General features: G+C 38.7%; 1 protein-coding gene across 2 annotated transcripts in view; it reads right to left on the reverse strand.

The window, feature by feature from the left end:
• Window positions 1-27,005, reverse strand: part of ULK4 (unc-51 like kinase 4) — a 651,105-nt gene that overhangs the window by 255,804 nt on the left and 368,296 nt on the right. For both annotated transcript variants that reach the window (XM_059162312.1, XM_059162311.1), the window contains exon 32: window positions 26,577-26,682. In XM_059162312.1, coding sequence (XP_059018295.1) covers window positions 26,577-26,682 — 106 coding nt within the window. The remainder of the gene's footprint in view (window positions 1-26,576; window positions 26,683-27,005) is intronic.

Here is a 27,005-nt window from a genome sequence, read left to right on the forward strand (position 1 = left end):
CATCACATGGGGTTAGGGAACTGCAAATCACATGAGATACCATCATAAACTTACTAGAATGGTAAGAACTCAAAACATGGACACCAAATGCTGGTGAGGATGTGGGGCAACAAGAACTCTCATTCACGGCGGGGAGGAATACAAAATGGCACAGCCACTTTGAAGACAGTTTGTCACTTTCTTACAAAACTAAATGTAGGCTTGCCGTACAGTCTAGCGACTGTGCCCTTTGGTATTAACTCATATGAGCTGAAAAACTTCAGTCCACACAAAAAATTGCACAGACAGGTTTACAGCAGCTTTATTCATAATTGCTAAAACTTGGAAACAACCAAGATGTCTTTCAAGTAGATAAACAAACTGTGACAGTCTGATAGAATAAATATGGTATATACAATGGAATATTATTCAGCAATAAAAAGAAATGAGCCATCAAGCCACAAAAAGACACAGAGAAAGTCTTAAATGTATACTGTAGATAAAAGAAGCCAGTATGAAAAGGGTGCAAACTATATGATTCCAAATACATGACAAAGGTAAAACTATAGAGACATTAAAAAGATCAGGGGGTTGGAGTGGGACAGAGAGAAGGATGAATACATGTAGCATAGGAGATTTGGGGGACAGTAGAACCATTCTATATGACACTGCACTTGGCAAAACCCATTGAACCATGCAATACAAAGAGTGACCCATAAAGTAAACTATGAATTCTATATAATAATTATGTATCGATATTGGTTCACCAATTATAACAAATATTAACATCAGTATGTTACAAGAGGGGAATCTGTGCAGGGGGTTAGAGGAAAGGGGAGAGACGGGGCATCTTTGTACTTCCTGTTCAACTTCTCTGTAAACCTAAAACTGCTTATTTTTTAAAAAGATTTATTTAAGAAAGAGAGAGAGAGAAAGCATAAGTGGGAGGGGCTGAGGGAGAGGAAGAAAGAATCTCAAGCTGACTTTGCACAGGGTTTGGAGCTCAGTGCAGGCCTTGATCTCAGATTCAGATCACAATCTGAGCCAAAACCAAGAATCCAATGTTTAACCAACTGTGCCACATGGATGCCCCCTAAAACAGCTCCTTAAAAAAAAAATCTTGGGAGAGGGTGGTGGGGCTATGAACATTGGGGAAGGTGTGTGATATGGTGAGTGCTGTGAACTGTGTAAACCTGGCGGTTCACAGACCTGTAATAATACATTATAATAATACATTATATGTTTATAAAAAAAATTTTTTTAATCTATCAAAGCCACATGAAGGACAAAAAAGAAAAATCTACTCATTAAGAAAAAATAAACCGGGACGCCTGGGTGGCTCAGTGGGTTAAGCCGCTGCCTTCAGCTCAGGTCATGATCTCAGAGTCCTGGGATCGAGTCCCACATCGGGCTCTCTGCTCAGCAGGGAGCCTGCTTCCTCCTCTCTCTCTGCCTAACTTGTGATCTCTCTCTCTGTCAAATAAATAAATAAATAAATCTTTAAAAAAAAAAAAAAAAAAAAAAAAAAAAAAAAGAAAAAATAAACCAAACCAAATCTGCAAACTGCTCTCTCATAAAATACTAAATCTTATTTTCAAAAATAATGAAACATATCTGATTAAAAACTAAAATGTATTTCATACCATTAAAATAAAATTAGTTAAAAAAAAAAACACTTATTTCATTTGTGTCTCATCATAAGGGGAGCCACAGAGCCCCTACCTTCCCCCTGCCCCCACAAGGACAAACAAAACACTGCTATAGATCCAGCCTCTGCTTTCGGGAGGAGAGAGAGATGGATGTTGAACAGACTACAAATAGACTTGCAATCAGGCTATCTTCAACCAGAAAGAATTAGACGAGAATTAGACACATTTAACTGGAAAGTTCACATTTGGGAGAAAAGTTCAAGGTTTTTTGTTTGTTTGTTTAATTTGGGTTTTGCTATGCAGTAGAGATGAGGCTTGTGAAAGGTTTCCATTTATACATACATACATACATTTTTGGCCCATAGATATATGATCTAACAACATGTATCAGATATATCATATATAAAGTAAAATAACCCACAAAGTCAAAATCAGGTTTCTATTTTCATGCTGCCATTCTGATAGCCCCTTTGTGGGCTCTCTGGATTTGGGTGGCTGGTTTTCCTCAAGAGACATCCCTCTTGCCTGGTAGAGAACCAGACAGAGGCAAACCCCATTAACAGTGTTCAGTGCTAGATGGCTGGGTCTTTGAAAAAGACCTTTTGGGATCCCACTTCTTATAACTGTTATTGCTATTATTTGAAAAAGATCCCACTTCTTATAACTGTTGTTGCTATTATTTGAAAAAGACCTTTTGGGATCCCACTTCTTATAACTGTTGTTGCTATTATTATTATTATTTTTATAGGAACTGTTCTCATCTGATGGACTCACAAGTACATACCATGTGTAATTATCTTTAATTACCTAATTTTTTTAGTTCATTTGTTCATTCATTCATTCAAAAAGTATTTATTGAGCAAAAATGATATGCCTGATCTTATACCGAAAAATCTAGATGAGCAACCCTTTATCCATCAAATACCCGATTAGGCTATCTTAGTAAAACCCTTTGGACTGGCCATTCTGTCAAGATATGATTAGGAGGACTGAGTACCGAATGAAAAGCCATGCCACCAATCTGTTTACTGCTTCAATTTCATAAAATAGACCAGTGCCCAAACAATCATCCTTTCTTTTGTCTTTATTGTCAGAGTGCTAGGGCGAATGTCTTTTCTAGCTACAGAGCGCAGTTGTTGGAAACCCAGGATTAAAAAATGCATACCATTATTCTCTAAGCAGTGATGCCTTTTCTAAACACTGGCCATGTCTCAAAAAGAAAGAAAATGTATGCCACTGGTCACCAGGGACATCAAGGGAGAGGATGCTGAATTGTGTCTATAAGGGAGGGACCTCAAGTCATCAGCAAGATTAGCCTCAAAGACAGAGGGCATTGTTCCAGTCCATTTCACTGAGAGCAAACAGAACTATAGCGAAATCTGGGTTCCAAAGGAGAGCAGAAAATAATACCTAATGGCTGGTACCAAGTACCTTGTGTTAAATACTTGGTGTTCTGGAGACAGAGGTGAGCCAGCCCTTGCTGAAGGCTAGGGAGCGAAGGGGGCTCAAGTTTAGAACCTCTGCATCTAGGGGTCATCTTAGCTACTTTCCTACTGTACCTCCCATCCCCCAGGCAAGATTCTGCACCCGTTGGCCTTGCTTTCATCATATGCACAACAAGGGGTTTGAGTAAGTGACTTTTAGGAATATCCCAACTCTAAAAACTGGGGTTCAAAAAAAAGACTATGGAGTGAAATGTAAAGAAACAAAATCCAAATCAGGCAACCATCTCCAAAGGAAAGGAGATTCTCTGGGCATGGGGCAGTGAAAGACAGCTGTTAGGAAGGAGGAGAGAACCAGCTATGATGCCCAGACAGACTCCACTGTGGTATAGGTTGTTAACATAATGAGAGGTAAATGTACTGATTTGTTCAGCCATTTATAGCTAACAACCAAGAGACACCTAGAGAAAATGACTGGATTAAATCCAAAGTTTGGTGCTTATATAGATCATTTTATTGTTTTCCAATCACTCATTTATATATCTATAGATGGAAAGAGCAGATACCTTACATTTTATTAAAAATGTTAATGCTATATCATTGCTCTCTGGGGACTCATTTTTTAAGTGTGCAAAATTCTACCTGCTTTAACAATAAGATGCAGACTGGTGTTTGAAATCTAAGTAATCTCTTGACATTTGACTAAAAGTCAAAGCAGTAGACCACAGGACAAATAGAACACTTCACCCATAAAGGTTGACTATTAGCTTTGTTTCATGGTCTGTAAATGAGTTATTAAACTCCTCTATAAAGTTTTATTACTGTTCTAATCCCATTAATAACTGTCCTCAGTTTAAATGGCCTACTGTTTGCTGAATATGCTGCTGCTGTAATTGCTGCCCGACATTAGATTTTTCTCCCTCTAAAACTAAGGATATAAAAGAGCAGGCGTTAGAGACACCATGAAACACTGATTATATCCTTTAAAGGAAAAAAAGAAAGAGCCAGATGTTAGCGGTCTCTCTTTGTATGGGGATAACCTGCTTGATTCCACATTTCTATCCCTAGTTCGCCAGTGTTTGCAGCCTAGACAGAAGGGAATAAAAGTGAATGTACATTTCAGTACATTGTGAAGGCACTTAGGGAGAAAACAATTTACATCTTAATTGCTTCCTTTCATTACATTAACTCCTCCTCTGCTTTTCATCTTGGAGACTGCAGGAATGTTTGCCAACAGTGGCAAGTATAGGAGAGAATCACAGACTCTTGGGAGCATTTAAGAAGTTCTAGCTGCCATAGCCAGCTCCCCAACTAGCCCCGCAAATCGCTTCTCTGTCTGGTCTCCCTTCCAGACTTGTGGCACTCACTTTGCCCAGAAGCTGACCTCTCCACACTTCAGCCTTCAAATTGCTGGGAAGATCTTTCTTTTGTTGAACAGGATGTAGCTGCCCTGGAACCTTCACTAGGGCTCCAGGTCCTGCCTTTTGGAGCGACTCATGGCATGAACCTTCTTATATTTCACAGTAGAGGTGGATACCGATCTGAAGACCGTGCTGGGAGCTCATCCAGCCTATAAGACAACAGCCCAGCATCTTCTGTCACTCCTTAGGATGACAGATGGCTTCCATCCATCCCATTCCAGAAAGAACTGCCTCTCCATCATGGATACCTTATGCTAAGGAGCCTCTCACTTTATCTGCAATGTTTCCTTAATGTTTCACCCAGAAGTAAACTCAACATTCTTACTCACACCAAAGAGATATCTGAAGCCCAAGCCTGGGATGTCATCAAGCGCAACCCTCCTAAAATGGAGTGTCGTAGAGAATTTGAGCTTAAAGTACATAAGAACATGTGCAGAAAATAGAGACAAAGCAAAGTAAATTCAAGAATGCCTTAATAGGACACAGAACACACGCTAACATAAGAAACATTGTATTCCTACACTTAAATATTTCCTACACTTAAAATTAGTAAACTGGAAACTTTAATATTTCTGTTACTTCATTCATGTTTGATAGGAAATTTTCAGGATCTTCTGATCCTACAGTTTCAAGAAGTTGCTTCTAAACTGGATTTACTATCTTGCAAAATACATACTAGAAAACAGTTTAAAACTTGATCTCTTGTGTCCAAAGTAGCTGGCTGGCCACAAAATGTTCTCAGTCTTCTTTCTAAACTGTGCAATCATCCTTGAGAAGTGGCTGCTCGGGCTGGTACAGCACTGCCCAAACTCTCCGCCACCTAACCTGTCTGTGGCTCTGGTTCTCGCCCAGGGAATGTGACCAAAGGAGATGTGTGTCCTTTCCAGCTGGGTTTCTTTCTCAGTTGTGGTAAAATGTACGTAACATAGCACTTACCATTTTAACCCCTAAGTATTCAATTCAGTGGCATTAAATACATTCACAATGTTGTGTAATTATTGTCACTGTATCCAGACCATTTTCATCACCCCAGACAGATTTTGGACCCATTAAACAGTACCCCCAAACCCCCTCCTCCCAAGCCCTGGCAACTGCTATTCTACTGACTCTATGAATCTGTCTATTCCAGGTACCTCACAGAAGTGAAATCATATTGCTATTCTTCCTTTTGTGTCTGGCTTCTTTCGTTTAGGGTAATGTTAACAAAGTTCATCAATGTTGTAGTATGTATCAGAATTCTATTCCTTTTTATGACTGAGTAATATTCCAATGTACATATATTTTGTTCTGTATACCACATCTGTCTTCCACTCATCCACCAGGGAGCACATGGGTAGTTTCTACCCTTTTGCTGTTGTGAATAATGCTACAACAAACGTTTGTGTTTAAGTATCTGTTTGAGTTCTTGTTGTCAATTCTCTCAGGCATACACCTCAGAGGGGGACTCGTAGATCAGGAGGTAATTCTGTGTTTAACTTTTTGAGGAATCACTATAGCAGTTGTACCATTTTACACTGCCATCAGCGATGCATGAGGGTTCTCATTTCTCCATATCCTTATCAACATTTCCCTTAAAAAAAAAACCTGTCAACTTCATAGGTGTGAAGTAGTATCTCTTTATGGTTTTGATTTGCATTTCCCTAATAACAAATAATATTGTGTATCTTTTCAGATGCTTACTGGCAACCTGTAGGTCTTCTTTCGAGAAATGTCTATTCAAGTCCTTTGCCCATTTTTGAATTATGTTGTTTGGGTTTTTGTTGTTGAGTTATAGGTGTTCTTCATATATTCTGGAAATTAATCCCTTATCAGATAAATGATTTGCAAGTATTTTCACATCTAGCTGGGGTTGTTAAGAAGCAGGTGTGCCCTCTTCACTATTTTACTCTTCTGCCCACTGGATGTGGAGGACACTAAAAACCAGAGGAATAATGGAGCCATGAAATGGAAGGAGATGGGCACCACAAGGAAGAAAGCTTCCACTGACCAAGAAGGCCACATATTCTACTATTTACATAACCAATAAACTTCTTTTGTATTCTACAGAAATTTTGTTCCTTTTCTCCATAGGCTACCATTACCTAATCTAACAGAGTCCTCTTTCCAAATGTTCAGTCATTCTGATTGTAAGACCTAAAATTTCACAATTTCCATCCCCTAGATTGCATTGCCATGAGTGCCCCTTAAATATGGTCTTGGGCATTCTCTGATTAACCCTCCTTTTTTCAATTATCACAAACTAACAGCATCATAATTTTCTTAAGATGGACTCCCTCCATTCCTCTTTTTGGAAATGAGATCCTTTCCATCCCACAATCTTAGCATCCCCATTTCTCTGTAACTTCTTAAGAATGATGACTGAGTATAAACTTTCAGTTATAAGATGAATAAGGTCTGGGCGTCTCATGTACAGCATGGTGATTATGGTTAATGATCCTGTATTGTATATTTGAAAGTTGCTAGAATGTTCTCACCACAAAAAAAAGGTACTTATGTGATATAACTCTGCACTATTGGTATAATAAATCAACACATTTATACACCTTAAACAGTCACTCTCTTATACGTCAATTAAATCTCAGAAAGAAGGAAAGAGAAAGAATCTTATAAATATCTAATTATGAAAAAAGAACAATGGCTCAGAGATCATATTTGGGGATCTTTCAGTATACTGCATTATAAACTATTAGAAGTGTTCAAGTTTAACTCATTTAAAATGGCTGATACTATCTTAGAATCAAATAATTTATCTTGGGCTTCACTTCTCTCATTCCAAGGATCTGTTTATATTGTCCCACGTGAGGACCACTCAGCTATTTTTAGTACTCTTAAACACCTATGCAAATTTTATTAATTATACATGGAAATTTTACATATATTATCATTTAATCCTCAAATCAAACATATGAAATAGGTACACTATCCTAAAGAGATTAGGACCCAAAGTATCTCACAGATAAGTTGTAGACTCAGGATTCAAACCCAGCTATTTCAATTGCCAAACCATGTAACCTTCTTTTACTTGCATGCTAACTTCTCAAATTCTTCCCTAAATAATGGGTTTATATCTTTTTTTTCTTTGAAGAGTGTTTCAAAAACCTTTCAGTAGTTCTTTGAAATATTTAGAGGAGGCCTATAGATTCACACCTTCCATTATATGTGCTTTCCTCCTATTTAACATGTTTTTAATCTGATTTAATAAAAAAGCTTGTTAAATGACTTTTTTCCTTTTACTAAAAAAAACTTTTTTGATACATGATAATGTGGCTTTGATATTTCTGAGTATTTCTGACATTAAAAAGGCTAACTGAGGGCTGATGAGGACATTCTTGGGAAGGGGAGTAATGGTGCACAGGTCCTTCTAGCTCAAAGAAACCTGAAAGAAAGGTAAGTGGACAGTTCTACCTATCTAACATCTAGTTGTCCTTATTTTAAAATCAAATACAAAAAAAAGATACAAAAATGAGATCACTGCTTCTAAGTTGTTAGCTCCCCAGAATTGCTCAGCTAAGTCCAAGATTATGGTCTCAGCCTCTGGCAGTGACTTTCAGTGTACTCCAAAGTGATAGGATCTGCCCTTGGGAGATCAGTGAGCTGGATCCCAAAGGTGAGGAACTAGGTGAGAACTAAAGAAAAACCAGCAGCTCAAATTTTACTCATTTTGGTGGCCTTAAGACAATCCAGCACACATGTCTTACTTAAATATGTGTGGAGGGAAGAAAGACACAAAGCACATCACAATAGATGAGGTCAGCAGTCGGACATGGTTGGTGCATTCCGTGGCTGAGCTCGTGAGCGGAGTGCAGAGACTTGAAGCACTTATTCTAGAAATGGAATATGAGCACTATACTGGGTAGTCCACTACCATTCATTCAGTCAGAGCATATTTACTGAGCAATTTCCATGCCCTATAAATTAGGCAGCAGAGTCCTTTGTGAATGGAACAGGCAGGTGCCAGGCGCTGTGGGGATTTCCTTCTCACAGAGGACTGGGACATTAAGCAATTAATGCGTAATTCATATTTTAATTAAAGCTGTGAAAAGCACAACAGAGGAGAATATGGAGTATCCAGGAGGGTTCCTTGAGGAAATGGTGTTTGAACTGAGCTCTGAAGGCAGTAAGGAGGACAGAAGGATAGGAAATGGTATATGGGAAGGTAGAAGGTGTGGGGTAGAAAGAAGCATGCACAGGACAAATACTAAGATATGGTGAATGAGGCCAAAGCACAGACAGCAGAGGGAAAAGTGGCTTAGGATAAAGTAGATAGAATGAGAGTGCTATGATACATTAATGATTCCATCCTTGCTCTTAAAAACAGCATAAAAGTTAGTATAGGGAGCAGTATAAGATTTGCCCCCTGAAATGACCATTCTGGCTATTGCTCTACAAAAAATAAGTCAGAGAATTCTCTTATCTGCTACTCCAATGTTCTCCTGTTCCCAAGGTAAGTCCCTGACAAACCACCTCTGAAATCCCTAGTAGGCAGCAATGCCATTAAAACATTTGAGATTTTAAATTTTATTTTTCTAAGATTTTATTTATTTATTTGAGAGAGAGAGAGTACACATAAGCAGGGGAGAGAGGGACAGAGGGAAAGGGACAAGCAGACTCCACACTGAGCAGAGAGCCCACCACAGGAATCACCCCTCGGACCCTGGGATTATGACCTGAGCCAAAGGCAGGCACTTAACGAACTAAGCCACCCAGGTGCCTTTGAAATTTTAAAATTTAAAGGAAAAGAATTCCTACAATTCAATAATAAAATAGACAATCCGAATAGACATTTCACTGAAGAATAGTCAATAAGCCAATGAAAGGATGCTCAACATCATTAGCCATTATGGAACTGCATGTCAAAACCATCTGAGCTATCACTTCACTCTACTAGGACAGTCATATAAAAAAGGTACAAATAACCTTTTCTCTGTTCTTTTTTTTTTTAAATGATTTTATTTATTTATTTGAGAGAGAGAGAGAGAGAGAATGAGAGGAGAGAGATCAGCAGAAAAAGCAGACTCCCTGCCGAACAGGGAGTCTGATGTGGGACTCGATCCCAGGACTCCAGGATCATGACCTGAGCCGAAGGCAGTCGCTTAACCAACTGAGCCACCCAGACGCCCCCCTTTTCTCTGTTCTTGATGGTTAATACTGCCACCGGAATAGGTCACCTTGCATCATTTTTTCTAGGATATGACAGGCCTTTTTAATCTGCACACTTACTTATTTATGGAGCATTTTCTACTGTTTTAAAGTATTTATCTGTTCAATTTGCTCAGGCTTCTTTCTTAAGAGCACCAATCAATCTTACTATGTTCTATCTTCTTTTCCAAGGATATTGATGATTGCCTCTATTTGTATTTTTAAATTATTATTTTCTTTTATGTCATTGTGTGACTTCCTGAAGTCTATTTGCTCTCTGATGATACCTTCAGCTGTACTGACTCAGTTTTTTGCACCTTCTGGTATGGCTTTCAGGTCTGTAACAGGTAATTTCCAATGTCACCAAAAAAAGTTTCCATCTTCCATTTCTTCCCAAGCTCTCCCAGTCAGCTGTTCATTTCCTTCTCTGTTTCATGTCTACTCCGAGCTCTTTCTGCATCTCTCCTTGAACTCCTTCATCTAGAGTGAGCCTGTTTACATCTCTCAGACTTAGAAAATGTGGATTCTTCTGTTTCTCTTGAAATGCTGGTCTTTTCTCTACCTTTCACATAAGTTTCCTTCCTCCAGTTTTTATGAATGGTTCCTTCCTGACGGTTACTCAGCTTTGAAAAAGAACAGGTTACCTGCTCAAGAAATATGAAAAGGGCCAGGGTCAGCATGAGTGGAATCAGTCTGCTACCTCCATGTGTATCTCACTAACATTCCAGAGACCCGAGTGGCCATCGCTAAGTCAATTCAGACAAAAGTTCCTGCCAAAGGCCCTCCTTAACACATTTCCTAAGGTTGCTGCCTTCAGCTAGAAGGCAAGTTCAGAGATGACAGAACTGGTACATAAGCATGGTCTCCCCTGTAGCCTTCTACTTCCTATGGGTTCCCTAATGCCCCTGTGGTTCTGAACAGTTATCTTTTTAGGGACATCACCACTTGACTGACCTGTATCTTGTCACTCCAATCAAGGACTTATCAGATATGTCTTTCAGGATTGCGGCACTTATTTGGGGGAAATGTACACCTTGTTCAAAGTCTAAAGGTAGTGAATATTGCTCATATTTGTACAGAATTTGGCAGGTGCATCTCAAAGGTTTCAGCTTGAAGTTTAGCAGGATTTTTTTTCTTTGAAGATGAACCTGGAATTATGTTTTATGTGGACTGGGGGAAGTGGGAGTGAAATTAAGTGAGTTTTTCTTTCCCTGTTACTTTATCCAGAAACTTTCAGAAGGTCTGAAAAAAATCAAATCTGCGATTCATCTAGCAAGTAGTTATTTACCAAGCATGACACCAAAATAGTAGTAGTAATAATAGCTACTATTTGTTGGGACTCCATTATTTGTCAATTGCTTCACACACATGATTTCATTTAAATTTTCCCAATCCTTCAAAGAAGACTAAAGCTCTACTTTATCAAATTGATCAAAATCAATTATGATTTCATGGTCCCACAGTGAGGACACGATAGGATGATGGAATTTCAGATCTCTAAATTTTTCATTTTATGGAAGAAAAACTCAAATAATGCACTCCCTTTGAGAGTGGAACATATAAATAACATGGTAAGACAGGAGACTGGCCACCCCTCATAGGCAGACATACCCTCAAGAAGCAAAGACTGACAGGCCAAGCTTGAGTTCGCTTAATAACTCCTGTATCCTGAAGCCACTCCCCCAAATCCTGCCTTCACAGGTATTTTTTATAGTTTTCTGTTAGAACCTAGGTCTAATTATATGCTCAAATTTATCACTAAAAATTTATAGATATGGATATTTACATATAAAGAATTCATTTTATAGCTTTCTTGTTAGGGAGTGTTTTGTTAACTACAGCATATTTCCTGAGGGGTTTCAAAAGTCTCTAACAATTCATTCACCTGCAGAGTACCTAGATAAATATTATTATAGCCACTGTTTAAGTAGAAAACCAAGGAAATGGGGGGAAGGAGAGAATATTGATTTTTCCATTGATTAAGTATAGTCAAGTGTTGGTTAGTATGAGTAGGAAGACAAGAAAAGATATACTTTGTCTCAACACAGGCTGAAAGAGAACCTTGTGACATACCTCAGAATTCCACTAAAAGAAAATACTATCTTATATAGATAAAGCCCGATTAAGGATTTTCCAGATACTTAGTTCTTTTTAAAAGTTTATTTATTTGAGAGAGCGAGAGAGAGGGAGTGAGTGGGGAGAAGAGGAGAGGGACAATCAGTCTGCACTGAGTGCAAACTGACGTGAGTCTCAGTCCTAGGACCCTGAGATCGTGACCTGTCCTGAAATCAAGAGGCAGACACTCAACTGACTGAGCCACCCAGGAGGCCCTCCAGACACCCGGAAAACACCAGGGAAGTAAATGGAAATGACTGAATGACTGGGAGTAGAACAGAGGGTTTGTTTTGGTTTTTGATTTTGGGGATTTCTGGAAGTCATGACAATGTTCTGGAATTAGATAGTGGATATGGTTGTACACATTGTGACTGTGGTAAAATCACCAAATTAGTAACTTTAAAATGTTGAATTTTGTGGTATATGAATTTGATATCAAATTTTAAAACTACACTTTAAACAACTAAAATTTCACCAAATGAAGAAGAGTAAAATATTTTTTAGAACTGTCTTAAGAAACTTGAACACATCAATCCTTAAAATCAGTCTTTCCTCTCAAATCATCTATCGCTCAGAAACTGCTGTCAGGTACAACAGGGCATTTAGAAAGATGGAGTTCAGAAAACTGAGGTGAAATGCTTGGGCCACTGAGCAAATTAGGTCCTCAGCAGTCAGGGAGTCACACTGAGATTTTTGTGTCCTGAAAGACTAACGTGCTTATTTTTGCAGCATTGACCATGGCCACGAAAGCATTGAGGGATCTTGCAGCTGGACTGCATCCAGAAATAAACAGAACTGTAGAAGACCCAACTTCATCAGGGTCCATTAGAGTTCATCCTACTTAGGCAATCTGTTCATGTTAAGTTTTCACACTTAGCCTAGAGTGAGCCCCAGCCAACCTCCAGACACGAGAGTCAAAATAATGGGATTTTTGTTTTAATTTACTGATTTATGGGGTGGTATGTAATCCACAACAGCCAGTACAACTTGAAAAACAAAAACACCATCTAAAATAAATTGGTATAACTGAATAAATTCTCAATAATGGATGAAGTAAAACGAATGTCAAAATCAAGGAACACCATGCATTTTGAGAGATACGTTAGCAAGGGGTACTATAAATAGCTACACAGGGTAGGAAAGAACGAAATAGGTCTCTTAACAGCTAAAAAAAAATCAATAACATATTTCTGGCATCTTAAACAGTAAGATATTGTAAAACGCAAATTGTGATATCACTGTAATCTAAACTCTACTTGGACACATAATACTGCAAGGTACTTTCTTCCCCCTGCAGGGAACTGAAATAAAAAAATGTTGTCTAAGTAGCTCCAAAGGGGGGAACCAGGATCAAGTAGGGTAGAGAAGTCAGTTTCAGCTCAATAAAAATAAACCCTTCCTAACAATTAGAATTTGTCAAAGGTGAAGTGTGCTGTTTTGTGCAAAAAAGGGCTTTCCAATGCCAGAGCCATACACATAGTAATCTCTCAAGGTGACAGCCAATAAAAGATGCCAGCCCCAGGTGGGAGCTGAGTCCATTTTTCCAACCTGCATTATCATTCACTTCACCTAAAACTACTGGTCGGATCTTTACACGTTAGCCAAGGGAGGTAGGTAGGTAGGCAGGCAACCAACCAATCACCTAGTCCTCCATTAAAACTGAACTGAAGGGGCACCTGGGTGGCTCAGTCGGTTAAGCAACTGCCTTTGGCTCAGGATCCCAGGCCCTGAGATCGAGCCCCACATTAGGCTCCCTGCTCAGCGGGAGCCTGCTTCTCCCTCTCCTTCTGCCCTTTCTGCTCACTCACTCTCTCTCAAATAAATAAGTAAATGATCTTTAAAAAACACCCTTAACATCAGTCTAGCCACAAGTTTCTAGATGATTTTAAAGCTTTCAATAGCTTTTGACAAAAATAATGGCCCCATGCACCCTGAACATACCAACCAGTTCTGCTGACTTTTCCTACTGTTCTTCACCTCACCACTATTCCTCCCACCTGGCAGCACACACCTGCTTCGTTCTGCACTTGCTTGTTCAACTGCCCACCTACCCCAGTTACCTGCGGGATTCGTTTCTTCACTTCTTTCAAGTTTTTACTTAACAATCACCTTCAAAGTGAAACCTTCCTTGCCTACCCAAAGTACTTATCACCACGTAACATCTAACGTTTTCTAACATAAACCTCTTCTTCATTAATTCTTATTTTCTGTACCAGAACATAAGTTACAAGAAGGCAGAGAAATTTATCAGTTTTGTACATTGCTGTATTCCTTGTACTACAACAATGCCTGGCACACACAGATCTGTTAGAAGACTGAATGCACTAGATTGGGGTGGTGGGGGGGGAGGGTCAAATTCCCTGTTTTTGTAAATAAATTTTTATTGAAACAGTTATGCTCATTGCGTTATGTATTGTCTACATTTTTTCAGGGCTCTGAGCCTGGAAACGAGCAGCCGCCACAGAGGCTGTGGCCACAATGCCTAAAATACATATTACCTGGCTCTTTCATAGAATGGTCTGCCGACCCCTAATGCCCAGTTGTGGAGCATGTCAAGTTCTGGTTCTAAATGTCTAGGTAACTGAAGTAGATTAACGATGGCCATGTATTATCTGAAGCTCCGGCTATCAAGAGTTGGAACCTCTTTTCTCACCTCATGAACCACCCTGGCTTAGTGATCCCCCTCAACCAAGAGCATGGGATAGAAGGGGCATGAGACTTCTGAAGGGCTTGGCCGCTTCCATGCAGGCTCTTCCTGAATGTGGCTGCCATGTCAGGAAGCCCGAGGGAGTCCCCCTTGAAGGTGAGTGGCCCCCACTGAGGATCCAGGCATACAAGGTGGGGAGCCCAAGCCCATGTTTCCAACCCACAGAATGGGGAGAAAATAAATGACTTATTTTAAGTAACTTAGCTTTGGTGTGGTTTATTTTATCTAGCAAAGGCTAATTGATATAATCAAATTTATTAATTATCATTCTTAGATTAGCCTCTCAGGGCGAATTTCTGCTTCTCTTCATATACCTTCATACTATTACAATGGCAGCAGGCTCCTACTTAACTTATTAAATTATATGCAATTTTCTGTTATTTCTTTTTTTGCTGTTATTTCTTGATAACTTAACAAATAAATGTAATAAATACGTTGATTTGTAAAGATTTAAGAGTAGTTTTGAGAAAGTCTGGTTTAGTTACTGTATAATAGAGGCTGGCAAACCATGGCCAGTAGACTGGCCACCTACTTTTGGAAATAAAATTTTATTGAAACAGGTCATGGACATTTATGGATTCTCAATGGCTGCTCTATTAACAGTACTGAGTAGTAATGACAAAGACCATAAAGCCTACAAGCCTACAGTATTTGCTATTTGGTCCTTTGCAGGAAATGTTTGCCAACCTCTACTGTACAGCATTACTTTGAATCTTATTCACAAAAGTGAAAGAATCTAAGACAGCTATCAAGTACACTTCCAAAGCGCAAACAACTCTCAGTGATTTTCTGGTTTCTTAACTAAACACCAATTCCAGGGGTTTCATAAACCTAGTAAGAAATGAGTATTTTGATTTCTGACACACCATAAACCAAAGGAGACAAACATAATTTCTTTAGATGCATCTTTCAAGGTGCTACAGTTTTTTGGCTGCTGTAGTGTGTCAAGTAAATACATCTTTCTGACAGCTCTGCTGGTAAAACGGAGCTGGAATTAATATCCATTATTGAAAGGTCACTGCACAGGGACAAGCCAGCAGCCAGTTCTAAAATGTTAATAACTCTGATATTTTTCAAATGTAAATAAAAAGTCTTCCTTTGTTTTATAATTCTCTCCCTAAATGGTTCATTTAAAAATGAAAATGTTGAAACAAAAAATCTGAATGACATAGTGTCATTGCATGCTGGTGATATGGCAGTGACTGTACTTAACAGAGTTAGCATGCTTTGTGGCAGGCCTACCGGGTGGCGGACACCGTACTGCGATGCACTTCATGGAGTCTAAGATGTCACTAATTGGCAGAAACAGCGCTATTTTATATACCACTAAGAAGGAAAAAAATGCTGCCAACCGCATTATGTCACATGCTTTATCACTCAGAACCCCATCCTACACTCCATGCAAGTGCTCCCTGAGACTTCTGATGAGTTTCTCACCTATTACCTTTATATGGACATAAAAAGGAATATGGAAATAAAATTAGTTGGTCTCATTTTTTTCTAAAAAGTTCTTCCCATTTGGAGGAGGACTCTTCTCATTTTTTAATTCAGAATCATTGCTGTCTGTGTTGTTGTGCACACTGTGTACCATCAGAGCACTGGTACAAGAGAGTGTGGCTGGAGCAGACCCTCCCGGGGTCTCTCCCTGTTGCTGGTGCACAATCTGCAGATGAAACTCAGCTTAGCCACTGGCCCAACACAATGCCTTTATGAGGCACCCGGAAAGCAAGAATAATCATTTCCTCATCTACCTTATCATTCACTTACGTGGAGGTGATTTTTAAAGTATCGATGTTGGAAACAGCTCTATGTTCAGAAGAGGGAATTTAACTCTGTAGGAATTGTAATAAATATATAAACCAGTAATCAAGTCAGAACCAATCCGAAATAAAGATTAACAAGAAGATTTCATTCCAACCAACCACACACATTCAAAGCCGTGCAGTGGCAGGTTGTCAATGACTCTTCACATCGCCACACTCCAATGACTCTTAATATGCTCTAGGTTTGCAAACATGCATTAGGTCTTAACCCAACCCCAGAAAAATCAACACACACATTTAGTAGCCAAAGAGTTTGGAAAGCAGCAGAGCATGTTGGAAAATCAGACCTGATGCTCATCTCCAGAAATGGGAAGCAGACCATTCTGAAGGCCACAGAAGCCTCTTCCCTTCCCCTCCTTTCTATCCTCTGCTAGCAGGTGCCAGCAACAGTTCCCAAAGTCTGAACTCCTGGAATTCACTACCCTTCCTCATCCTGCCATCCTTGCTGACTAACCCCTTCAGCCAAAGACCATGTAGAGTCATCATGCCCACTATCTCTACTTCTGGTGCCACAAGCAGTTTATGATCCCCAGTCATTCATCCACCATCTCCAGCACTCCAAACACAGACAGTTTTGCAAATCATCTTTCAAGGAAACACCCTACCCATTCTCAACCCCTGAACCCCTTCCACTGTGACATCTGCAACAGACCATCAGCAAAACTCCCAATCTGTCCACCTCTCTCTAAATGTATCTGAGTGAAGTCATCTATTCCATACTGCTGCTTCTAGACCTTTCTAGACCTGGCAAACGTTTTTCTTTAAGGGCCATAGGACAAATATTTCAGGCTTATGGGCCATGCATGTTGAATCTCAACTGTGGACAGCACCATTATACAACCAAACTACAAAAAATGCATGTAAATGAATAGACATGTCTATGTTCCAACAAAACTATATTTGCAAGAGCAAGCACCCAGCCAGCAGTCTATGGCTCACAACATATCAGATCAACAGTCTCTACCACCTGCTTCGTCTCTCCCAATTGCCATCACTCAGACCACTAAATTACTCCTGCTTACACCCTGAGCACTATATTAAAGCACAAATGTTAGTAACTAATGTTACTAACATTATTACCATTAACTAACACTGTTCTAGCCATAATTACTTTTGTGATTTCCAGTTCACCCCACAAAACCTGGAATGGGGCCATGAGAACTGAAGCTTCTCTGGTTGGGGGTAGAGACAGACTTTAAGAAGAAGAAAAAAAAAACGAGCGTAAAATTGCCCCTCTGTAGAAGAAGGCCCTTGACACTTAAGCTTCATTAGCTTGGTGGTAAATCTGCCTGAGCTTCTTCAGCTGCTCCGGCTCAAACCGTTCATTGAGCACAAAATCTCTGTAGCCATTGAGATCACCTCATAAACAATCCTTCCATGCCTGATTTCATACTTCCCTAAGTTCCTGCCCTTTAGCATTTTGTCCTTCATCCTGCCTCAGCCCTGGAATTCCATGCTTTCACAAGCCAGTAGCTGCAACCTCTCTAATCTCAATTTCAGCCATCTGACTCCTCACCCCCTCTCCCTACCAGCCAATGGGGCAACTAAGAGCCCTATGGGCACTGTTTCACAGTATCCTAATCCTCAGACCAAGTTAGAATGCTTTGAAGGGATTCATGGGTGGGCTATTGGTTTAATGTAACAAATACCAGTAAGACTTACAGGAAATTGAGTGATGTCACTAAGATGGTGATACAGATTATTCCTGACTCTGCTCCCCTCACAACAAGTGATAACTGTTCAGGAACAAGACACCACTGAGAGAATCCTAGAACACGGAGATGAGACTGAAGCACACCCTGTTTCAAAGAGACTGAGACAGACCATATCTGAAGAGTAAGAGAAGCAGCTCCATATTGGCCACATTGCCCCTCCCCCAAGCCAGTGTAGCACCCCAGGGAAAGGTCTCTCTGAGCCTTTAATTCAACACTGGGAAAAAAAGAACCTGCAGGGAAAACCAGCAGCCCCCCAAGATTGTGGGTTGCTATGCAGGAGCCCTTGGTCTGATCTTGTACCACAGGGATTGCCAAGGGAATCTGTAGAGCTCCGCCAATGGAAGCTTGACTAGCGGGGAGGGGCTGGCGACATCCAACATGGGTATCTTGGCAGACTGAGCTTGTTCCTGAGGTGACCAAGTAGTAATCTCAATGAATGGTTCTGCTGAGTCACAGCCTCACCTGCTATGAAAAGTGATTTTGAGCGCAATCTGACCAGTAGGGCTAGTGCAGCTGGAAGCAGTGTGGACCAGTGGCACCACAGGCAGGTGAGCAGACAGAGCTGATCACCCACAGAGAAAAGCCAGAACTGGGTATGGAGCATCCTGTACTAGAAACGAGCAGGGGGATTCGTTCACAGCCAAGACTGAGGGTCATTCCTGACCCTTCCCAACTGGAGTTTGGAACTGAGAGTAGCCTTGCACAGACCCTCCATGTCATATTCATGCAAGCAGCAACATAGCCTCACTCACTATGGGAGTGTCATTTGGCCCCATCTGACCAGATGGGCTGTGACAAATCCTAGAAGCTGTGAAATCTGATAGCACTTGAGCCAAGAGATAGGCAAGCAGGGAGAAAAGTTTGCAGAGGAAAGCCAATGGCCTTGTTCAGTCAGAGAACTTGGGATGTAAGTTGGCTTGACTTAAGACAACAATGAGCTTTACCAGCTTTAGAGCTGCTTCTCCTACTGTCTCCAGATAGGAAATCTAATTCAAAGCCCTGCTAAATCCTGAATATAGCCTTCTATAACCAGGGAACCTAACAAGAGCATGCAGGAAATTTTAGAGCCCATTCAATAATAAACGTAGAGTGGTCCACTAGCAGAGAGCACAGTCAATGGTTTCCCCCATCTGTAGAGCAAAACTGGTGCCCTCACATGACTGGGGAATTCAGGACACAGCGTGACCTAATTCACATTCCCAAATGAGCTATACAGGTGCTGAGTGCCATCCTGCTGCCCTGGCCAGAGGCAGGGCTAATTTATAGCCCCAGTCTAGTCCCCAGTCTTGACCATCTAGTAAGCCTAGTCAGAGAATCCAACCAACCATGGAGCCCATCCCACAGCCTCACTCAAGTAGGGAATGGAGCCAACAGTCCTATCCAACTGTTCTGTGCCTGTGGCACATCCATCTCTGTCCTCAAAAGACAATTAGCTGCCTTATCACAAAATAGACCAAAATAGCCCATCCCACCTGCTCAAGGTCATTACCAGCAGACACACCCAGAAACCCAAACTGGGCTAACTGGTGAAGATTAATCTCTGCCAAAGCAAAGTTGTAAACTTGAGGATATTGATTACTCAAATGTATGGATATCAGCCTAAAGAATCAGGATCATGAAAAGTCAAGTAAAGATGACAACACCAAAGGAAACTAATAAAGCTCCAATAACTGGCCCCCCAAAATGGAGATCTCTGAACTGTCAGACAAAGAATTCATAATAAGCCTTTTAAGGAAGCTTAGTGAACTATAAGAAAACACATTACCCTATAATTGGGTAATGGGCATTAAGGAGGGCATTTGATGTAATGTAAATGAATTAGGAAAACAATGCATAAACAAAACAAGAAGTTCAACAAGGAAATAGAAACCATCAAAAAAACAAACAAACAGAAATCCTAGATTGAAAAATACAATAACTAAACTGATGAACTCAATAGAGTTTCTAGTAATACAGAAGAAAGAACCAGCGATCTGGAGTATAGGACATGGTAATACCCAGTCATAAAAGCAAAAGGAAAAAGCAACAAAAGAATGAAATACCCTATATGAATTATGGGGGCACTATGAAAGTAAACAATATTCACACTATGGAGATTCCAGAATGAGAAGAGAGAGAACAGAAAGTATATTGAAAGCAACAACGCCTGAAAACTTCCAGAAGCTGGGGAGAGAAATGGACATCTCTATGTCTGAGGCCCAAAGGACCCCAAATAGGGTGAACCTGAGTAGAGTTACAGAGGTGCACTCTGTAACAAAAGTTAAAAACAAAGGAAGAATTTTAAAAACAGCAAGATAAAAGAAGGAAGTTAAATACAAGGGAAACTCCTACAAGACTACTGACAAATTTCTAAACAGAAACTTGCAGGCAAGGAGTGAATGGGATGGCATATATAAAATACTGAAAGAGAATAACTGTCAACCAAGAATTCTATACCTCATGAAGCTGTCTTCCAGAAATGAAGAATGAATAAGGATTTTCCTAAACGAGCAAAAAGAGTTAACTACCATCAGAAATGCCTTCCAATAAATGCTAAAGGAAATTCTTTGAGTGGAAGTAAAAAGTAAATAGTAAAAGTAAAATATCATCATAAAAATATAAAAAGACAGTGTAAATCTCACTGGTAATGGTTTAAGTATATAATCATAGTTAGATTCTGCAATATGTTAATAGTGGTGAATAATTCACTTACAACTCTAGTTCACAAGTTTAAAAAAATAATGTATTAAAAATAATAACTACAATAGTCTGTTATTAATTATACAACATAAAAAAACACATAAATTGTAACAGCAATAACCTTAGAGAAGTAAAAGTGCCAAGTTTAAAAATTCTACTGAAGTTGTTATCAGCTTAAAATAGGGTGTTACAAGTTTGAAATATCTTATGTAAGCTTTATGGTAATCACAAGGAAAGAACCCATAATAATTACACAAATAACATAATAAAGAATTCAAAGCAAAGAGATGGCAAAAGACATGAAAACTAAAAAAAGGCAGGATAAGAAACAAAGAATAATGAATCTGTAAGATAACCAGAAACAATCAAGAGAGTGGCAAAGGTTAGTCCCTACCTATCAATAATTACTTGAAACAGATTAAATTATCTAATTAAAGGACACAGAGTGGATTTTAAAAAACCCAACAATATGTTGGCTACAAGAGACTTCACTGAGAGTGAGGGATAAAAAAGGACATTTTCATTAAGTGGTAACTAAAAAAAAGCAGGATCAGCTGTACTTATATCAGACAAAATGAATTTCAATGAAAAATTATCAAAAGAGACAAAGAAGATCATTATATAACGAGGAAGAGGTCAATACAAGAAGATATGACAATTATAAATAAGATATGCTTAACACTAGAAAACAAACTGAGGGCTGGAGGGGAGGAGGATAGGGGGAGGGGGTAATTGGGTAATGGGCATTAAGGAGGGCATTTGATGTTATGAGCACTGTGCATTCTCTGCAACTGATCAATCACTAAATTCAACCCCTGAAATTAATAGTAGAGTATATGCTAATTAAATTGAATTTAAATAAAAAATTTAAAAAATTTATTTGGCAAATATAGGAGCTTCTAAATATATAAAGCAAAAACAGATGTAAAAGGATAAATAACAGCAATACAATAATAGTTACTTTAATACCCTACTGTCAACAATGGATAAACCATCCAGACAGACAATCTATAAGGAAACAGATTTGAACAACACTAGAGACCAAATAGAGCTAAGAGACATACACAGAACATTCTAACCGACAACAGCAGGATACACAGTCTCCTTGAATGCACACTGACCACATTCTAAGACAGACCATGCATTAGGCCACAAAATCAGTCTTAGAAAATTTAAAAGGACTGAAATAATATCAAGTACCTTCTCTGGTCACAGTGGCATGAAACTAAAAATCAGTAACAATAGGAAAACGAAAATTCACAAATACATGGAAATTCAACACTCTCCTGAACAACCAATGGCTCTAAGAAGAATTACAGGTGAAATTTAAAACAAAGTTTGAGACAGATGGAAATAGAAATATATCAGAATTTATGGGATACAGAAAAAGTAGTTCTAAGAGGGAAGTCCGCAGTACTAACACTTACATTAAGAAGCAAGAAAGAGGGCACCTGGGTGGCTCAGTGGGTTAAAGCCTCTGCCTTCGGCTCAGGTTATAATCCCAGGGTGCTGGGATCAAGCCCCACATTGGGCTCACTGCTCAGCAGGGAGTCTGCTTCCTTCTCTCTCTCTCTCTCTGTCTGCCCCTCTGCCTACTTGTCTCTCTCTATCAAATTAATACATAAAATCTTTAAAAAAAAAAAAAAGTGAGAAAGACCCCCCCAAAAAAACAACCTAAATCTACACCTTAGAAGACAGAAAAAGATAAACCAACTAATAATGTAATTGGCATCGTACAGTGACAGATGGGAGCTACACTTGTGATGAGCACAGCATAATGTACAAACTTGTCAAATCACTATGTTACACACTAGAAACTAACTATACCTCAATAAAAAAAAAAAAGAACTGATCCCAAAGAAAATAAGAAAGATTAGAGTATACATAAATGAAATAGAAAACAGAAAAACAGTAGAAAAGGTTAACCAAACTAATAGTTGGTTATTTTGAAAAGATAAACAAAATTGACAAACGCTTAGTTAGATTAACTAAAAGAAAGAGGGAGGGTGGGAGGGAAGAAGAGAGAGACAGAGAAAGGACTTGAATCAACAAAATTGTAAATGAAAAAGGAAGTATTGCAATGGATTCTACAGAAATTCAATGTATCATTAAGAGGCTACTATGAACCAACAATACACCAATGAACTAGAAAACTTAAAAGCAATAGAAAAATTCTTAGAAGTCTACAATTTACCGAGACTAAATCAGGAAGAAATAGAAAATCTGAAGACTGATTACTAGTAAGGTTAATGAATCAGTAAGCAAAAACCTCCCAATGAAGTGAAGCCCACGACCAGATGGCTTCACTCGTGAATTTTATCAAACATTGAAAGAATACCAACTCTTCTCAAGCGCTTCCAAAAAATCAAAGTAGCAGGAAACATTGCTGAATTCATTTTATAAAGCCAGAATTTATCCTGTTATCAAAACCACAACAGGACACTACTAAGAAAGAAAACTAAAGGCCAATATCCTTGATGAATACAGATGCAAAAATTATCAACAAAATACTAACAAACCAAAGTCAGCAGCACATTAAAAAGGATCATTCACCATGATCAAGTGGGATTCAAGGATGGTTCAACATATACAAAATCAATGTGATATATCACATTAACAGAATGGAAAAAAAGAACATATGATCACCTTAATAGACACAGAAAAAGCATTTGACAAAATTCAACATCCATTCATGATAAAATCTAACAAATTAGGCATCAAAAGAAAAAGGCATATATGACAAGCTTACAGTTTAACATCATCCTCAATAGTGAAAAAGATAAGGTTGCCCATTCCCACCAACATAGTACTAAAAGGCCTCACTAGAACAATCAGGGAAGAAAAAGAAATAAGAGTCACTACAAAGGCATGTGAAAGGAATGGCAAACAAAGAAGTAAAACTGCCTCTATTCGTAGATGACACTATTTTATATAAAGAATCTCTAAAGACCCAACCAAAAAACTGTTAGGTGTCATCAGTAAATCAATAAAATTGCAGGATAAAAGATTAACAAAAATTCAGTAGCATTTCTATATGATAACAATGAATTTTCTGAAAAAGAAAGAAATCAATCCCAATTCCAATAGCATCAAAAGCAACAAAATGCTTAGGAATAAATTTCAGTAAAGAAATGAAAGATCTCTACTCCAAAAAATACAAGATGTTAATGAAAGAATCTGAAGAAGAAAGGAAGAAATGGAAAGGTATCTAATGTTCATGGATTGGAAGAATTAATAGTGTTAAAATATGAAAAATACCAAAAGCCATCAATATATTTAATGCAATCCCTATTAAGATACCAATGACAATTTTACAGAAGTAGAAGAAACACTCCGAAAAAACTTTTGTGCAACATAAAAAACCATCAGGAAAGTGAAAAGACAAACTATTAAATGAGAAAAAATATTTGCAAATCATATATCTGATAAGAGGCTAATATCCAGAATATATAAAGAAATCCTACAACTCAATAGCAAAAAAAAAAAAGTAACCCAATTAAAAAACGGGTAAAGAACCTAAATATGCATTTCTCCAAAAGGTGAACAGGTAAGTGAAAAGATGCTCAACATCACTGGTTACTAGAAAAATGCAAATTAAAACCACAGTGAGATACCATCTTATGGCTATTAGGATGGACACCATCAAAAAGACAAGGGCTAACAAATGCTGGCATGGATGAGAAAAAGCACCCTTGAGCACTGCTGGCGAGAAAGTAAATTGGTGCACCCACTATGGAAAACAAGATGGAGGCTCCTCAAAAAGGAAAAAAAAAATAGACCTATCCTATGATCCAGCAATTCTGAGAATATATCCATAGGACTAAAACACTCAAAAAGATGTCTGAAACTGCATGTTAATAGTAGCATTATTTATAATAGCCAGACATGAAAAAAACCTCAGTATCTATTGAACAATAAATGGATAAAGAAGTTATGGAGTGTGCATGTATGTTTGTGTATGCATGTATGTGGTTACATACATCATACATACATACATATATAGGTGGAGGGTTGGGAGAGGAGGAATAGGAATAAGGTGTAAAAAGGCACAAGCCCCCAGCTGTAGAAAAACATACAACATGATGACTACAGCTAACACTGCTGTACAACATAGAGGAAAACTGTTGAGTAAATGCTAAGAGTTCTCACTGTAAGGAAAAAATTTGCCCATCTTTTTTTTCTTTTCATTCTACCTATAGGAGAAGATGGATGTTAGCTTAACTTATAGTGGTAATCATTTCACAGTATATGCAAATCAAACCAGCATGCTCTATGCCTTAAACTTACACAGTGTTGTTATGTCAGTTATTTCTCAATAAAACTGGAAAAAATTATAGGAAACTAACAAAGATTTCAATAGATTTATACTGTAAGAAGCACCACAGATTTGGACTAAAAAGAGCGGGGATAAATGCTTTGAGAATGAAAAGAGGTTGTAGAGCCCCAAACATCTATGGACAGGAATCAGGCTTAGAACCTTATTCAGCTACAATTATGAGCCATCTTTATGGAACAAGAACAATGATCCAGAAGTTAGAGGTAAGAGCCATGGAGTAGCAGTTGCAGGGAGAACTACTCTGAAAGCAAGAGATATTTTTCTTCCCCTGTGGAACAAAGGGAAATCAGGAAATAACGTTTGCCAAGATTTCAACATTGTCATGCATCAGTGATTGCTATGTCCTTTTAGTTTTTCCTTTTATTTTTTTTTAAGATTTTTATTTATTTATTTGACATAGATCACAAGTAGGCAGAGAGAGAGAGAGAGAGAGAGAGAGAGAGAGAGAGAGGAGGAAGCAGACTCCCTGCTAAGCAGAGAGCCCAATGCAGGGCTCAATCCCAGGATCCTAGGATCATGACCTGAGCTGAAGGCAGAGGCTTTAACCCACTAAGCCACCCAGGTGTCCCTAGTTTTTCCTTTTAAATGAGAGTTTCTATGAGGGCATTTCTTTCTATATATCCTCATCGGAGTCTAGAGATGTGGCAGAGCAGATAACTTGTGTCCTTAGTTCACAAGTCTTCAAGTTTGAAAGGACCAAAATTCAAGGAGCTACACCTACCAAAAATGTATCCAAGGGGTCTCATGATATCTAGACTTAATTTAGATGACTACACCCTAGTTATGAAGCCTTGAAAAAACCACGATATCCTTCAGCTGGGGAATGGATTTAGAAAAAAAAAAATTTAAAAAAAAACAACTGTGGTATATACAGACAAATGGAGTATTACTCAGTGCTGAAAAGAAATGAGTTAACAAGTCATGGAAAGACATGAGGAACCAGAAATGCATATCACTAGGTAAAAGTCACCAATCCTAAAAAGCTACATACTCTAGGATTCCAACAGTGCCATTCTGGAAAATTATACTAGAGAGACAATAAAAAGACAATTGGAAGGGGAAGATATAAATGGGGCAGGGGTTATATGAGAAATTTCGGTACCTACCTCGCAATGTAATTTTAAACCTAAAACTAGCCTAAAAAAATAAAGTCTTAAAAAAACATTTTTAATCTTAATGTTATAGATATGCACAAGAAGTAACAAAGCCACCCTCAACTCATCTGATCTTATTTTCTAAGATGTCTTGAACTAAATGTTTTTATTCTGACTGACAGCAGTAAGTCTAATTACCATGCTCACAGTAATATTTCTTGGTTTATCATCTGTAACACTGCCTATAGGAGGAAGGAAATTTTGAGCCCTAAAGGAAAATAAATGAACTTAGAGAAACTAACACAACCCAACCACATTTCCTATTTTCACTGATAACATTATTATTCATAGATTCTTAAATATATATTTTGATTCATCACCTTTGAATAGCACTTCTTGACTCCCTGCTATACATGATGAGGAAAATAACAAAGAGGCAGAAATCAAGACTCAAAACAGATTCTAAGGAGCATTTACCTTGTTCATAAAGTAGCTTCATATTTGAATCTTTGCAGGCAACCAGATTGTTGAGCAATGCAATCACACTTTGCATAGTGTTACCTAGAATGTTCTCCTGATGTTCCTGCAATAGATCACAATTTCCATCATAACTATATAGAATTCCACATACATCATGATAGAGACAAGTGGTCAAATGACCTCCATCCCTTCAGTCTTTGCATAAAGTTAAACAATTATCGTTCTGTGCTTTAATGAAGCAGACCCTTCTGCGTTATGGCACTCCCCATCAGGGCGTTAAGTCAGAGGGGAGGCAGCATGAACCCGTCAGGGTACCAGCACCGCAACATGCACTCCCTTACCCATGAGCTGTGTGACAACCACATAGTCTCTGGGCTTTAGCTGGGGGCAGGGGTGTCAGAGTGACTAGAAATCAACCACATGGAG

Source organism: Mustela lutreola, chromosome 2 (genome assembly GCF_030435805.1).
Source record: "Mustela lutreola isolate mMusLut2 chromosome 2, mMusLut2.pri, whole genome shotgun sequence".
NCBI lineage: Eukaryota > Metazoa > Chordata > Mammalia > Carnivora > Mustelidae > Mustela > Mustela lutreola.